The 16,688-nt window shown below is 46.4% G+C and overlaps 1 protein-coding gene across 1 annotated transcript in view; it reads left to right on the top strand.

The window, feature by feature from the left end:
- LZTS1 (leucine zipper tumor suppressor 1) overlaps positions 1 to 1,659 on the top strand; it is a 32,620-nt gene extending 30,961 nt beyond the window's left edge. The window contains exon 4 of the mRNA XM_033172121.1: positions 536 to 1,659. Within this exon, the coding sequence (XP_033028012.1) occupies positions 536 to 1,204 (669 nt within the window). The 3' untranslated portion in view covers positions 1,205 to 1,659. The remainder of the gene's footprint in view (positions 1 to 535) is intronic.
- Positions 1,660 to 16,688: the final 15,029 nt, after the last annotated feature.

Here is a 16,688-nt window from a genome sequence, read left to right on the forward strand (position 1 = left end):
CAATGAAATGTCTGTGTAAACAAATAGGCTGGCAGCAAACACTTGACTCAATGGGTGCTAAATGGATTTCATCTCCCAGGAGGCTCTACAGACCTTCTCCCATGATTACAACCCAACTTTCCAGGGGCCACACGAGGCAAAATTGGGGGGAACAACTAGAATTTACCTTTGTACAGTACACTTGTTTATACACATACCGTTCTCTAACCTCTGGCCAAACAAGCAAAAGGCATTATCAGAATTCAATGATATATTTCAGCCAGGCAAAAGCACTCTGGATGTGAAGCAGGGCCAGGAAGGGGCGTGGTCTGGGGAGAGGTGGTGTGGCTTGAGAGAGATCTTATGGCCAGCTGGAGAGGCCAGGAGGGCTTCCTTTGGCCTCCGGACCTGAAGCTCCCCACCCTGATCTAATCTATTCTCATGTATACCATAATCACTGCTTGTCCACACTAAACTTAGTTGCACCATAGCTATGGCCTCAGGAAAGCTGATTCCTGGATGACACCCTAGCTGTTGTTGTCGTATTTCCCCCCAGGTGTGCCAGAAGTCTGGTGAAATCTCTCTCCTGAAGCAGCAGCTGAAGGAATCCCAGACAGAGCTCAACAGCAAGACCAACGAGGTCCTCAACCTGAAAGCTCAGCTGAAGGATGTCCGGGCAAAGATGGAATTGCTAGATATGAAAATCCAGGACCTGGAAGATTCCCTGCGCGCCAAGGCTATGGAGCTGGAGGTGTGCGAGAACGAGCTCCAGCGCAAGAAGAACGAGTCGGAGCTGCTGAGGGAGAAGGTGAACCTGCTGGAGCAGGAGATCGCAGAGCTGCGGACGGAACTCACCATCCTCAGGGAGCAGATGAAGTGTGGGACGGCCTCCGCGGGCCTGGAGGGGAGCATGACGGAGGAAGCGCAAGCCCTGTGGCGGGAAGTGGAGAAGCTGAAGGCAGAGCTGGGAGAGGCTCAGGACAGCAACCAGCAGATGACGGCCGGCTTCCAGCAGGAGCGGCAGACCTGGAAGGAGGAGAAAGAGAAAGTCATCCACTACCAGAAGCAGCTGCAGCAGAGCTACCTGCACATGTACAAACGGAACCAGAACCTGGAGAAGATGCTCCAGCAGCTGGCTGCAGGGGAGGATGGCAAAGAGCCTTTAGACCTTGACCTCCATGGAACTGATGTCCCTTATGAGGACATCATTGCCACTGAAATCTGAAGGGTTCTGCGTTGTCTTGCCCGCTCTGGAGAGGAGATGCATCTTTCAACTGGGGGGGAGGAGATTGTGTGTGTACAGTCCAGGAGAACCACCTGTTTTCTTGGTTGAGGTCCTTCGCCTGGCCAAAATGGATCGCCAGCTGTTGTCCTGCCACATGTTAATGGTGTGAGGCACCAATCCCAACCCTGTCATGCCCAATACATCCTTCTGTGAGCGCTATCCTGACTAGAGCACCCCAGTGAGAAATAAAAAGGGATGTTACCAGTTGACCATTCTGTCAGGATAGAATCAAAGCAGCAGCTGCTTTCAGTGGAGAATATGCAATAATCTCCATGCCAATTACCACAGGTGGCTGCTTCTTGCCCATGACCCAAATATCAGTTCCCAAGGGCTACTGGAGTGCCAGCCATAGCAAATGCCATTATAGCTCTCCTGCAGCTACTAAACTGTGGGATGAGGCAATAGGATTCTGAGATACTTGGGGATCAGATGGAATGTAAGGCATTTTTTGTGTTTTCTCATCTGGGAGGAAACAACCCTGTTCCACTGGTTGCCTGTGGAGAACCCTCTTTCTCCAGCATACTTCTCCTGTCCAAAATAATAGGCTAGTGTTCTAGGCTACTAGAAGCCATAAACTGGCAAATCAGCCACCAGATCTTCCTTGTCATTGCTTGGCATTGCCTCTTCCATGAGCAGGTAAAAGCTGGGAGAGAGTTCTATTTTTTATTTAATGTGGGAGTGGGAACTGAAATGGTGTGTGTGTTGAATGGGAATGTTTATATTCAGTTACCGAAAATGTGAATATTTTTATGGCGTTTTTGGGAAGGCTTGCTTTTGGCAAATATCTCGTGTTTACTGTCCGCATTACCTGTCCTCTGTTTTGCCAATAGGGTTCAATCTGCACTATTTCAAAGAGTATTGCGCCTTTTAAACAGTCATGGTTCTCCCCAAAGAATCTTGGAAGCTGTAGTTAAGGGTGCTGAGAGTTCTTAAGACACTCCTATTCCCCCTGCAGAGCTACAGCTCTCAGACTGATTTAACAATCCACCCCTCTTCCTGGTGATCTCCCGTAATTACATATAACTCTTTGAGGAGCATAGGGCGTCTCCTAACAACTCTGGTCACCCATAACATACTAAAGTTTCCATGATTCTTTCGGGGAAGCCATGCTAGCTTAAAATCGGATAATGCTACTTTAAATGAAGGGCGCAGGTGTGACCTTCAAAGGCCACAGGAACCCACCCCTACCTTCATTGAGACACCCCAGGAGCTGTGAAATTCAGATGGAATAGGACGGAGGAAGGACTAGGCCAGACTGGTACAGCAAAGTGGAGATCTTAATGTAGTAATTCTGGAACACAGTAGTGTTGGATCAAAAGGTTTAAAACTCTGTTCTTCTCAGGGGCAAAAAGAATCGATCATCAGTTAACAATCAAAAGCAGCACTTGTTCCAGACAGGCGCTTGTAAGTTCTCTGCCTTTGTATGGATCTCCTCGCCCCAAGAGAGCCCCAAACCAACCACGTAAAAAGCTAGCAAAGAACCTGCTTCTGCCCCAATGGCTGTGGAAAGAGCCTGCCAACCGGTTGCCAGGGTGACACAGGGCAGGCTGTGTCTCAGTTCACCTATTCTTTTATAAAAAGCGCAAACTAGGTAGGTTACCCTTTAAATGTGAACTAAATTGAATTCCACCTCCATCCCCAGTTGCTGGTGTGAAACGTACAGCAAACATCCCGCAGGCTGGCAGCCCTGCATGGTACGTTCCACCTTGTTTGACGTTCTGGAGGAATTGAAAGGATGCCAGTCAGCATCTAGGGCTTGAGACAGAAGTGGAGAGTCTTTTGCCTCCTCCATTCCTCCTCTGAGGGGAAAACCTCCGCAGGTCATTCTCAGCTTGCAGTGGTGATTAAAAACATCACTCTTGGGCTTGTGAACACGAAGCCCCGACACCGTCCCCTCTTCTCTGCCTGCCTCCCAGCCAGCTAATTGGGTTTCTGCACATATGTTTCTGATTAGCAAAATTTGCATTTTTAATTGCAGTCTCAAAACCAGCCTGCTCCCTGGTGAACCGCCAATGACCCCATGGGGTTAATTACCTCTGAGTGGGAGCGGCTTGGTGTAGCCTGCTTGCCATATCCTGCTGATCCTATCAACTTCCCCCAGTGCTAGTCTGCTGTCTTTGTCCTCCCCTCCATCTACCTCACCTAAGGGCAGGGGACCAGCTGTTGGCAGACACCATTAAACTGGGAGCCTGTTTTCTTATTTAAGCCTCAAAGTCATCTTTTGTTAAGAGGGCAGAGCACCTCCGGTACAATTTTGCATTTGCCCCAAAGGCTTAGCTCAGCTCCTCCAGATGACTTGTTTGTTGAGCATTCCGTCATGATTTGTGCCTAAACAGAGGTTAGGCTATGTCTGGTCTTCATTGAACATCCATTCTGATTTCTTTGCCAGGAGATTATACAACGATAAGCATTAGTCCTGAATTCATCCTGATTTGCTTACTTGGTAATAATTGTTTGTTCATCCCGCATTTGCCAGTGCATTCCCCCCCCCCATCACTTTCCTAACTGAAAAATGTCAATTTGGGGAGGTGGGTGGGTGTTTAAGTAGATGTGTTACACTCAGGCAACTGAGTGCTTTAATGAACTTTAATTGTGCAATCCTAAATTTCAGGTGTGCTCGTGAATCTCTCCTGCAGAATACTGACAGTATGGAGGTGGCCTGTGTTTGGATCACCTGGTGCCATTTTATTTTTTTCTAAAAGTACAGTGCCTGTAGTATTTTCCTTCCATACGTAATGGAATGAGGGGTTAACTATAAAAGAGGCAGTGGGTGCTCCCTAAAGATATTTCCCGTTACCCCTTGCTCCCCTAGCTTTTGCTCACAGCACATTAAGATCTTTAGCCCGCACCAACAGTTTAGGAAACTTAACAGGTGGCTTAAAGAAGCCTCGTTTGTTTGCTTCCATGCTCCACCGCATCTACAAGCAGATCCTTCCAAAAGAGAGCAATAATTTGTCATGTGAAAGAATTGGATCTCACCAGTTCTCTTCCTCGGCCCCCATCCGCACCAGCGGTTTGAGCTGATAGTGTACAAATATTTTGAAGTCTTCTTGAGAACACATTCGTTCCCACAGTCTCACTGCTATCTCTTGGCAGTGCCAATGGGGATGAATGTTGATGATTTGAGCATTTCAAATCTGAGTGGTGATTATGTGTTTTTAATATTGAAAGCATCAATGACAGCGACTCTACTACTGCTTTAAAATAAACACTGTGCAGCCAGGTAAATTAGCTGTTGTGGTCTTCATATCGGAGCAAACATAAAAAAAAAAACAATGACAGGAGTTTGCAGCAGATTATACATATATATATATATATTACCCTTCTTTCTTTGATCATGAATTCCATTTTGCATTGAGACATTGGGCTCCCTTCCCTGACCGTTAGTTTTTATGAGTTGACATTGTTTGTGTTTGAGTGCCACAGTAAACTATGGTTTAATGTGGCAGGGATGAGGCACACTGAGTCTTAGAAAGGAGATCTAGAAAGGAGATTTTTGCTTCTGTTTTTAATTGACTGCAACTTGGTGCATTATCCGAACCTGAGAACCCATTGTTAATCTCAACAACGATTTGTTTTGAACAGGTCAACTTAAAGCCATAACTTATTAAAACGCCCTGCTTAAACAAACCATAGTTAACAGTAACCGCAGTTTAGGGTTCCACACCAGCTTCCCACTGCATCAGAGAGTTGCAGGTCAGCTTGTTTTCAGCATTTTGCCATGTAGTATGTCCATTGCTTTTCTGCTCCAAACATGCCCTCAAACTGCTCCCTAACCATGTTGACTCTTAATAAGCATGTATTTGGAACTCTGCAGAGGGAAAGAGGCTGCAGAAATTTTTAACAGTGAATCAGCTTGAATGCACTCTTTTCTGCCACTTCTCCATTCGAATGGAAATAATTTTTGAATAGACATGTGTAGCGTTGTGCTGTTTATCCTCTCCCTCTACCACCCTGGCTGCTTTTTTCTTTTTGTAAAGAAAATCACCCATCAGGTTTTAGTTATACACATCTTCAAATAATGCTTAGTTAGAACTTCAGCTGGTCACTATAGCATTCTTTGTAGCATTTGTAACTAGCAGAAACAGCCTTGCAAGCCGGTGGTGGTTTCTAGCTGCCTTGAAGATCATTCGCAGGAAAACATCCTGACTGGGAACAAGTCCACAGCTATGCCATCTCCCCAGTCCTTCCCACTTCCTTGTTATTAAAGGATGAGGCCGCAGTCTGTTGTATTCCTTCTGTTCCTATTTGCTTTCCAAAATCAGGATTCATGCCATTGAGAATTGCAAGGAGTCCATAGGAAATTACTTTTTTCCTTTCTATAAAAAAATTGTTGGACTCCAGTTTACCTCTGATCATTTTCAAATCCCCCTCAATACGGATTAGAGCCTAAGAGCTTCATGTAATTTTAAGAATGAAAGGTGGGGAGAGAAGCCAGAAAGCTGTCATTGGCCACATACATGGTACAAAATAGATGTGGATAGTCAATTTGAGCGTGGTGTCCCTCCACACTCATGTTGCATATGTGCTTAACCTGTAATGTGTGAAGCAGACCTTAATTTGCAAGTGATTTCTAGAGCTCTGCATTTTAGCAGTGTACGAGGCCTTGAATTAGAAGGCTGAACACAGTGGCATTCCTCTTTTCCTGAAGGCTTGTGGCAATGCAGGCTCCCAACCCTGGGTTCATAAAAAGGTAAAGGGACCCCTGACCAAACAGGTAGGAGGAAAAGAAGGAGGGGGGGTGCATGGAAGCTCTGAGGATTAGCAATGGACCCCTAACAGGTGTGGGCCTCAGCAGGAGCCCAGCAGTGCCAAATCTTGCCACGAGTCCTTCCTGTTGCTGTTCAAATTGCTTTGATTGTGACTTAGGGATGGATGAATCTGTCTTTTTCAGTTGCAGCTTCTCATTATCCCAGTTATGCCTTCAGTTCTCCACATGTCCACAGAGGTCTGCGAATACTGGTCCTTGCTAAAATTCATCTGTATTTTAGTGTGCATGTCGCCTAACAATACATGCACATTTTTGCAAGCCATTTCCTCTAATATGATGCATTTTTATATGTTATTTCCACCAATGTATGCATTTCTCTCCACACTTTCCCATAATGTATGCATTTTTTGCACACATTTTGGGCTTGTGATTTTTGCGGGGGGGGGGGGAATTAGAGAAGTGTGAATTTGAAAGTTAGCTGTGTTTTTGTTTGTATCTTGTTTCAAGAACTGGGAACAAGGTGGGTTTGCATTCAGATTATTATTTTTATTGTTCTTATTTGTCGAATTGGTATACCGCCCTTCATCCAAAGATCACAGGGCGGTTCACAACATGAAAATACAAAATGAGAACACAAAATACATAATACAACCAAAAGAAAACCACAAATACATTTAACAGACCATAGAGTGTTTAATCATCCAGAGGCCTGGGTTATAGAGAAACATTTTCTCCTGGCATCTAAAGATATGTCATGAAGGTGGGGAGCCACCACGGAAAAGGCCTATTCCTGTGTTGCCACCCTCCGGGCCCCCCATGAAACGGGCACACAAAGAAGGATTTCAGACGATGATCACAGGGTCTGGACTGGTTCATATGGAAAGTTATTTTGGTCCTGAGCTATTTAAGGCTTTAGAGGTCAAAACCAGCACTTTGAACTGAGCCCAGAAATTCATTGGCACCCAGTGCAGTTGGGCCAGGATCGGTGTAATATGTACAAACTGTCTTGCCCCGGTGAGCAGCCTGCACCAGCCGAAGTTCCCATCTTCAGAGACAGCCCTACTTATAATGCACACTGAAACAGATTTCTCCCTCATCTCCCTTTTGTCTACAGCCACATTGACACCATGTATTTAAAATGGTTTCATTGCCAATTTAAACAGCCATGGATCCTGCCAAACAATTATGAGAAGTGTTGTTTGTTAAAAAGTCCCGAGAATTATTAGGAGACTCCTTTTCTCCTCACAGAGTTCCGATTCCCATCGTTCCCTGTGAAGAGGGATTGGTTGTTAAACCACTCCGGGAATTGTAGCTCTGGGAGGGGACTAAGGGCCTCCAAACAACTCTCAGCACCCTTAACAAACTACAGCTCCCAGAATTTTTGGGGGGAAGCCATGCCTGTTTAAAGTAGTATCGTAGAGCTTTAAATGTATGGTGTGGATGTGGCCTATATCAGCGTGCTACAAGAAAAGTAAGCAATTTGCATTAGCGATCTTGGAAATGTAAGACTTTGTGTCAATCCCATGAAGCATTAAGGGGGTACAGAGAACCCCCAGTCTCACCAGCCATGCACACACACATACACCCAGTCTAATGTGACAATAGGCTTGTTCACATGTTATGCTGAACACAGGTACATGCTGCCCCTACACTTGTACAAGTGTTTGTGTGAAAGAGTGTGCACGTGTTTATTTGTACAGCTCAGCTACTGGTGTGCACAGGTGCACAGGCTGTTCACGTATTCAAAGGTGCAACGTGGTGGGGGGGGCAGCAGGAGCCATCACCCCAGGTGCACATTCAGGAGGGCACAACTGGGCCACAGCAGTTCTGAAGGTGACTGGGAGGGAGGTGGCTCCCTTTTCTAGCCCGGTAATGTGCAGCGTGCATGTTGTCTGGGTAGCCGGACGGGCTGGGAGTGGAGAGTGGGCAGCCGGGCAGGCCCACTCCTGCTGGGGCAAAGCCCCCTTTCACTGCCCGTCCCTTTCGGCGCCTTGGGATGGCATGACACACTTTTCTTGCACCATGGCTGCTGCCGCTGCTGGTCAAACTGGGTTGCTGCTGCACCAGGTGGCTCCCTCCTGCCCCGGGGCCGCCACAGAGCCCCCAGACAGGAGCAGGCAGCTGTAGCACATCAGGGTGCCGCTGGAGCACCCGGTGTGGGCACAGAAGCAGCCACGCAAGCTTTGGCCGGAAGCATGCTGGCTCCTGTGGGCATTCTACAGGTAAACTGCAGCACAACACCCTTTTGCACCTTGCCCCGGGCACTGGCAACCGATGCTACACCACTGCTTTCATTGATTGTTACATGTGAATAACCAAATGAGTGTACGACCCAGCTACTTCTGTACACAGGTGCGCGGACGGCATACCCACTGAATGTGATATGTGAACACCCCCTAATGACTGATGCCTTTGCACCAATGCCGTGTTTGAAACTGATAGTCCGCATTGCCAGCATGTTGCCTGCCTGGCGCATCCCAGGCTCACATGGGTGAAGCCAGATTTCAGGCTGTACATATTAATATTAGCACTGTCTTTTTCTTTTCTCTCCCCCCCCCCCCCTTTCCATTGAGCTCTTGGTGGTTATTTATTTATTTATTTATTTTTACACGTTATCTCTGGTGACCAATGTAGACTTAATTTTATGTTTTTATGTATGAATAAAATTTTTAAAAACAAGAGTAACACTGTCTTGAATATTCCTTTATTTTCTTTTATTTTCTTTGAGTTTCCTGAACGGGGAGAACTGCTATGAAAATGAGCCCACAGTCCAGCCTGCTCCAAGCCGGTGCTTTCCAGAGTTGGGATTGTTGGAGTACAACAACTTTTGAAGGGCACCAGGCTGACAGAAGCTACTCTAGGCAATGATAATTTAGAACACTGGCTTTTTGTTGTTGTTGTTGTTGTTTAGCTACCTATGTTATCTACAGCTGCAATCGAAATTATTCAACCCCTGTTGCAAATCGGGTTTTTTATGAAAAATTTACAGACTTTCAGCTGCTTGCAATGAGCAAATCAAACAAAAGCCAGTGTAAGTTGCATTTCCAGCCAAATCTGGGGAAACCACTTGAAGCATCCATTGTGTCAAGCTATTTCAATTGCTTTTGTTTGATTTGCTCATTGCAAACAGCTGAAAGTCTGAAAATTTTGATAATAAACCAGATTTGCAAATATTTCGATTGCAACTAGGTGTTCTCTCTCTTTAAGAGTTTCTGTTTGTGGTTCCTAAACTGCACTACATTCAGAGAATATCCAAATGGTGTGCAAAAATAAGCTACAAAACACAGGGCAGTTATAAGAAAGTTTTTTTTTTTTAAAGTCCAATAAGACCTTCGAAACTGCGGCAATAAAATGGGGCACTAATGTTAGGAGCCTTGGGAGAAGAAAGAAACTTTCGACATGTCACAAACATAGCAAGGCTGGATCTTGCTTGGTTTCAGAGGCAAGAGAATCCCGGAGAATTTGGGCCACAAAATATGTCTTTGAGTCACAAGAGGCTTTGTCACAGGGACTAGTTGCAACATCAACTGATATTCACTGGAAACAAAATTTAAAAATTCCTTCCAGTAGCACCTTAGAGACCAACTAAGTTTGTTATTGGTATGAGCTTTGGTGTGCATGCACACTCTGAAGAAGTGTGCATGCACACGAAAGCTCATACCAATAACAAACTTGGTTGGTCTCTAAGGTGCTACTGGAAGGAATGTTTTTTATTTTGTTTTGACTACGGCAGACCAACACGGCTACCTACTTGTAACTGATATTCACTGGCAAATCTAAGTGACTGGCATGGGGTGCAGATGGAGCTCGGTATCATCTACGCTGACTTTCCAGGGTTTCAGGCAGGGGTCCTACCCTGCCCTAGCTGGAGATGCTGGGGTGTGAGCCATGCCTGTTCCACATGCACAGACAAAGCTCTATGACTGAGCTATGGTCCTTCCTATTCAGTAGCCCCAAGAGTCCAGAAGAGCACACAACTGAGAGGAGCCGGTGAAATAACAGGGAATTCACCAGGACCAGGGAGTTTGCACACCGATGTGACCTCACTGAGGAATGGACATGTGTGAAGCGACCCCTGGCAGGAGACCCCTGACTTTGGCAAGTGGAACGATGAGACTGCGATTGCAGCTCTTAATTAGGCGGAAAGCGACAAGCCCAAAGGATGGCAAAACAAAATTGAATTCCTCCCTTGTTTCAGGTTCCTGGCTGTGACAAGCAGATTGGACCATTTGCTCGTGGCAGATGCTATGCATCATGTGCACTCACGCGTGTGCTCACCTCCTTACATGCATTCTTTCTGCCATGCAGGAGCCACTAGGAAGCAGGAGCTGTGACTTCATTATGAGGAAAGCACACCTGCTACCTGTAAAAAAAAAAAAGGAAAAACCCACCTTCTGCAATAAATAAGAAAGGGCTTCATTTTGATTACCCGTGGAATGCTTTCAGCATAGCAGATGTGCTCCTGGCTTAAAACCTGGCATGCTCAGGCAGTGATTATCTCAGCGAGAAAAATGTAGATCTTGCAGCTTTCTAGGTATCATCCTGGCTTCTCTCCTTCCCCCTAAACGTGTCTGTGTAGGTGACTTCTTCACCTTTTGTGTTGTTGTTGTTCCTGCATTGCAGGAGGTTGGACTAGATGATCCACCCTTTTCCAACTTCCAGTGTCCTCCAGAAGTTTTGAACTACAGCTACCATCAACCCCAGGCAGTACAGCTGTGTACTGTCTGGGGGCCTGCAGCTAATGAGCGTAATTGTCCAAAAACAGGCTGGTCAAGGCTGAAATCCCTGGCAACCCCAGAGTCCATACCCTATCACTTTGTCTACCGCTTGTGCTAAAGAGTAGAAATGCAGTTGCCTTAAAACATTCAGACCCCAGATGAGGCCATAATGTTATCATCCATCAATTGCTCAAATGGTTGGTCCCTAAAGCCTGCCTTGGGTTTCTTTGATCTCTTATGTGTCCATAGCTAGATCATAAAACTGAACAGTCGTGGTGTAAGTCACATTTTAATTACAGAAGCCATGGAAACAGAAGCTTCTGAGTAAGACATAATGACTGCTGGAATTGGCAAAGAATCCTAATGTCTGATTTCAGCATGCAGTTCGCACACCCCTCATTTCGTTCACCCCCATATCTGTTTTTGGACATTCTGCATGCACATGCATGCATGCACTCAGAGCAAGCAGGCACACTCTATCCCATTCCCCTGCCCTATTCCTTCATGGGGTGCACAGCATTCTCCAACCCCCACCAACCTCAATTATGGGCAACCTTTGTATAAGTGGCGGGTGAGGCAAATTATACCAATGGCACCGAAATTAACCAGCTAGCTTTCCTGCAATCTCCTCTATATCACATGGGGTTAGAGTGATGGTTCTTGGGACACATCTCAGCATATCTCAGGTAAAAAGGTAAAGGTAAAAGACCCCTGGACGGTTAAGTCCAGTCAAAGGCGACTCTGGGGTTGCGGTGTTCATCTCGCTTTCAGGCAAAGGGAGCCGGCGTTTGTCCACAGACAGCTTTCCCGGTCATGTGGCCAGCATGCCTAAACCACTTCTGGCACAACAAACACCGTGACAGAAGCTAGAGTGCATGGAAACACCGCTGAACTTCCCGCTGCGGTGGTACCTATTTATCAACTTGCACTGACATGCTTTCGAACTGCTAGGTTGGCCAACCTTCTGGTCAGCAAGCCCAAGAGGCTCAGTGGTTTAGACCACAGTGCCACCCGTGTCCCATTCAAGGTAGGTAAAGGATCCCTGGATGGTTAAGTCCAGTCAAAGGTGACTATGGGGTGCGGCACTCAACTTGCTTTCAGGCCGAGGGAGCTGGGATTTTTACACGGACAGCTTTCCAGGTCATGTGGCCAGCATGACTAAACCACTTCTGGCACAACGGAACACCGTGATGGAAATGGAGAGCAGAAGACGGAAGCAAGATGGCAGCAAGGTAGGCTTCCGTTCTTCTCTTCTTCAAGGTCACAGTAGAGGACAAGGGGTGGGGAAGTGGACCAGCCCCAAACCAAACCAGGCCAATGATTGCAGTTCCATGATAGATCCATATCAGAAGCCATGGTCAACATCCCATCATCAACAGCCAAAAATAAGCCCTCAAAATGATCATGAAAATTTGCTCTCAGTTTGGGCTGCCACAATCCACATGTTTGTCTGAGGTCAGGAATAGAAATCACACAAATACACACAGTATTTGCTATTGTTCTATCCTGCAAACATCACATAAATAATGGCATTGCTTTCTGCATCTTTTTTGATGTTCCCCTTCCATTGAAATACACTGAAATTAACTAAGTGTATTTTGGCCATTGCGAACAGTGAGATAAATAGCATATGTTTTAGCAGAAACCGAATTGCAGTGGAATGGAAACAGTGCTGTTTGCAATGAACAAGGGATGGGATACAAATCGCTGCCTCCTAACATCCCTGGCTGTAATTCAGCTGCGTGGTTTTCCTCTCTTCCCCAAGGACTTCTGCTCCTCTTCCACCACCGGCTTGTAAAAACTGACTGGATCGCCGTTGCAAATCCCAACAAGGTCTTGGGAAGTGAACCACAAAAGAAAGAAAGCCACACTGATCACAGGAGAGGATCTAGGAGAGACCTTCCCATCCCCACAGCCCCTCTTTGAGATGCAAATGCACTGCGGCCAATTTCATCAGCTCTGCTGCCCTTCCTTTCTGCCTGTTCCCTGCTTTACATCTGCCAGCTCAGCCCAGCATCCCCCTTGGGGGAAGGTGAATGTTTGTTCTCCGGTGAGGCAGCTGCTCCTGGCTTCTCCAAGGGGCTGAAATCAGATGGCAGCAGGGCAGGCCCTGTGGGCAGTCCTCATTAATTGGTACTCCAACAAAAATTAAGACTTAAAAGGGGTAAGTGCATTGGGGCAGCAGCTGGGGAGAATCAGCATGCCCCACTGTGTGTGCTACTACACGCTGACTCCCGGACCCACCATGAAAGGCCAGGCTGTTTGTTTAGCTTCCAGCTAAGAGCCTTGCATGTCTTGCGGAGAGTCAAGGAGGCAATCAAAACACCACAAGACGGACTCCCAACTCCTGCGCAGAGGAGAGGCAAGATTCCATTTTCACTGGGACCTGCTGTGTCTATCACACATGCCCTGGCTTTTAACATGAAGGGGTAGGAAGGGGAGGGAGGCTGCATTGTATATAGTGCCATGGCAGGATGCTAACAGTGGTGTCTGTCACCTGGATAAATTGCTTCCATTTGGAGAGTGTGCCTGGCAGCACCTGGTCATTGATCTGTCACCTTCCAGCAAAGAGAAAATTGGATCTTTTTTTCCAGCCACTGTTGCCTAGGGGAATCTAAAGGGTTCTGTGGCTGCATTTAGAGCCCGGTTAAATTATAACTGTTATTTCTACATTTCCATATAAATTTGCAAATGAGTGTCCTCTCTGTTGTCTTTTTTCCTTTTCCTTTTTTTTTGGGGGGGGGGAGACAATGCCTAACTCGCCATCCCAGTCAAGCAGTGCAGAGTATGGAAAGATCACTTGGCTCTATGGGATAGCTAGGGCAGAGGCTCCTGTCATGTACTGCTTACACACTTCCATTTTTATCTTAACCACAAACTAAAGTGGATCTAGCAGCCCATGTCTTTGTTTGACATAGCTATCCAAATTCGCGTTCTTGCTCTTTGATAAAGGTATGTGCAGAGCTCTGTTCCCATAGTAACCCAGCACCCAACATCTCGGAAACAACTGCTGGAAGCCCCATTATCAGTCTCTGCGGGTGGGGGGGTTAGCAATAAAAGGGAAGAGAAAGGTATGTGAGCTCTGGGCCATTCCAAATCTCCTCCATCAACAACAGCAGCAGCACAGCACCTTGCTTCGCTGGCTACCTTCTCGTGAAACAAGAAACAAGCAGCTCTTCCATTTCAGCTGCATCGGACGGGCACGACAATCTTACCAGGGTTTACTTTAACTCCTCCAGCACCAAACCCCATCAGGAAACAAGGGCTGAGGGTCAAATATATTTGCATCCACTACTACATACCAGAATAAAGGTAAAGGGACCCCTGACCGTTAGGTCCAGTCGCGGACAACTCTGGGGTTGCGGCACTCATCTCACTTTATTGGCTGAGGGAACCGGCGTACAGCTTCCGGGTCATGTGGCCAGCATGACTAAGCCGCTTCTGGAGAACCAGAGCAGTGCACAGAAACGTCATTTACTTTCCCACCGGAGTGGTACCTATTTATCTACTTGCACTTTGACATGCTTTCGAACTGCTAGGTTGGCAGGAGCAGGGACCGAGCAATGGGAGCTCACCCCGTCGCGGGGATTCGAACCACTGACCTGCTGATCGGCAAGCCCTAGGCTCTGTGGTTTAACCTAGTGCCACCTGTGTCCCACACACCAGAATAGTCCGTTGTATATCCTGCAACAGGAATAGCCAATGCGGTTTGTTGACTACAACTCACAGCAAGCCCCAGCCGGCACAGCCAATGATCAGGAATGATGGGAGTTGCAGTCCTTTAGCATTTTGGGCCATCTAGTCCAACCCCTTGCAATGCAGACATCTCAACTAAAGCATCCATGACACGTGGCTACCCAACCTCTGCTTAAAAACCCGCAAGCAGTGCTTTTTTCCCCTATAAAAAATGTTTAGGGGTACTCTCATTTTCCTACTCATATTGAAAAGCTGCCCCTCAATGAGGCCAAACATAGATTCACAAAATGTTTAGGGATATGCGTATCCCTGCGTTGTCCCCCCCCCCAGAAAAAAGCACTGCCCGCAAGGAAGGAGAGTCCATCACCTCCCGAGGGAGTCTTGATGTTACCGCGATGGCCACCCCTGTCTCTCGACACTTCACAGGTGCAAACAGGGACACTCCTACACCCTTATTGGGAACGGCAATAAAATGTCAATTTCCTTACAATTGGGCATTCAGTTTTTGTTGATATTGCTTTACGGAAGGGGTGGGGAAGCTTTTTGAGCCTGAGAGCCACTTCCCCTTCTGGGCAACCTTCCGGGGGCAGGTACATGCCACTGCTGGGTGGAGCAAGAAGTTCCCATTTTGCCTTTGCGCAGTTGGCTAGTTTCTGCACACACTCAGAAACCCCTCTGTATTCACAGTCAACCAAAAGTTCAAGGGCACATTCTAGCCAGACAAAAACAATCAAGGAGGTTGTGAAGCAGGGCACACCTTTTCTTTCTTTCTTTCTTTCTTTTTTTTAAAAAGCGCACCTGGTTTTGACATTTCCACCCGGCAATCTTATGTTGCTGCATCATTATATTTTCACTTAGTCTCACAGATGGCACATACAATTCTAAATTCATTAATATCATGGAATTGCAAGGTTTTTACTTATAGCTTCACAATTATTTTAGACATTTAAGAAACCCCATACAGTGTTTTCACATTCGAACAGTACCGAAGAACACAAAGAAAGCATCAATTGCAAAAGCTTTTTTTGATTATTTAATGTAATGCACCGCGGAAGCCATCACTCCTTCGTACTGTTGACTCAACTGGTGAGTGCAGACAGGACTGTAGCTGAAGCAGGGCTACTGTGAAGGTATTAATATGTTCAACTGAACCCCAAGGTTTGCAGAAGTACAAAAAATATATGGGGGTATGGGGGAAAGTGCAACAGCAAGGATCATTCAGTGTGCAACTTAAGGGTTAATTCTGTTAGGAGTTAAAGTCAACTAGTCAAGAAGGGGACTGGGTGGAAGTGTTGCTTAGCAATCAGTCAAAAGGGGTGGTCTCTACACTGCTCTGATTGGCTGTGTAGTTCTGAGGGAGCTTCCCACTGTATGTTTGGTGGGAACCATGCTATGGAAAGGACCTGGACTAAGAAAGACAAAACCACTCTGTGTGTTTCTTCTCATATTATGTACTGGGTTTATTCAAGAAAGGATTATCCATTTCTTTTCTCTCTGTGCTGTATCTGCATTAAGTGACTTTCCTAACAGGTTATTGGCCCAGAAACACTACTAAAATTCTAAATCAGGGATGGGGAACCTCAGGGTCAGGGGCCGAATAATAATGCCTTTTCCTTGCCTGCATGGAGAGGGGGGGGTGAACCAATTGTTCAAAGGCAACATTCACCTTTATTGCTGCTCTGCTCTGCCTACTTTTTCTTCTGGCCCAGCCCACCACTGGTATGTGGCCCTTGAAAGGTTGTAGGACTATAGAAGGGCCTGTGGCTCTCAGGCTGAAAGAGTTCTCCTGCCCTGACCTAAGATGAGACAAAAAAAAAATCACCCCAAAACTGTCACTGAGGATTGAAGCTTAGTGGCCACAGAATTGTAAGTGTCTGTTCAGGGCTGAGGCAGACAGCGAAAACCCCGCTCACCAGCTCCAAATTGCCCCCTGCAAGAGGTCGATATGTCCAATTGATGGTGAGCTTCTCTGTGACTGGGAAGGAGGACTTGAACGAGCACTTCAGGGTCATGCAGGGGCGTAGCAAGGGGGGCGGGGTGGGCCGCCCCGGTTTCCATAATGGAGGGGGTGACAAATTATCAAGGAACATTTTTTTGGGAATTTTTTTTTTGAATTTTTTTTTTTTAATGCCTGCTCCGAAGGTCTTATCTTACTATACTAGGGATTATATAGCTATATATGAAATTCCATGCATATCGGTTAATATCTTGACCCTCCTCCACCAAAATAGCTGTTCACTTGGCTGTTTTCCTATGTCATGAAGGCTGAAATTTCAGTTCAGAGAACACTTACTGTTCT

The sequence above is a fragment of the Lacerta agilis genome, chromosome 15 (assembly GCF_009819535.1).
Source record: "Lacerta agilis isolate rLacAgi1 chromosome 15, rLacAgi1.pri, whole genome shotgun sequence".
In the NCBI taxonomy this organism is placed as follows: Eukaryota; Metazoa; Chordata; class Lepidosauria; order Squamata; family Lacertidae; genus Lacerta; species Lacerta agilis.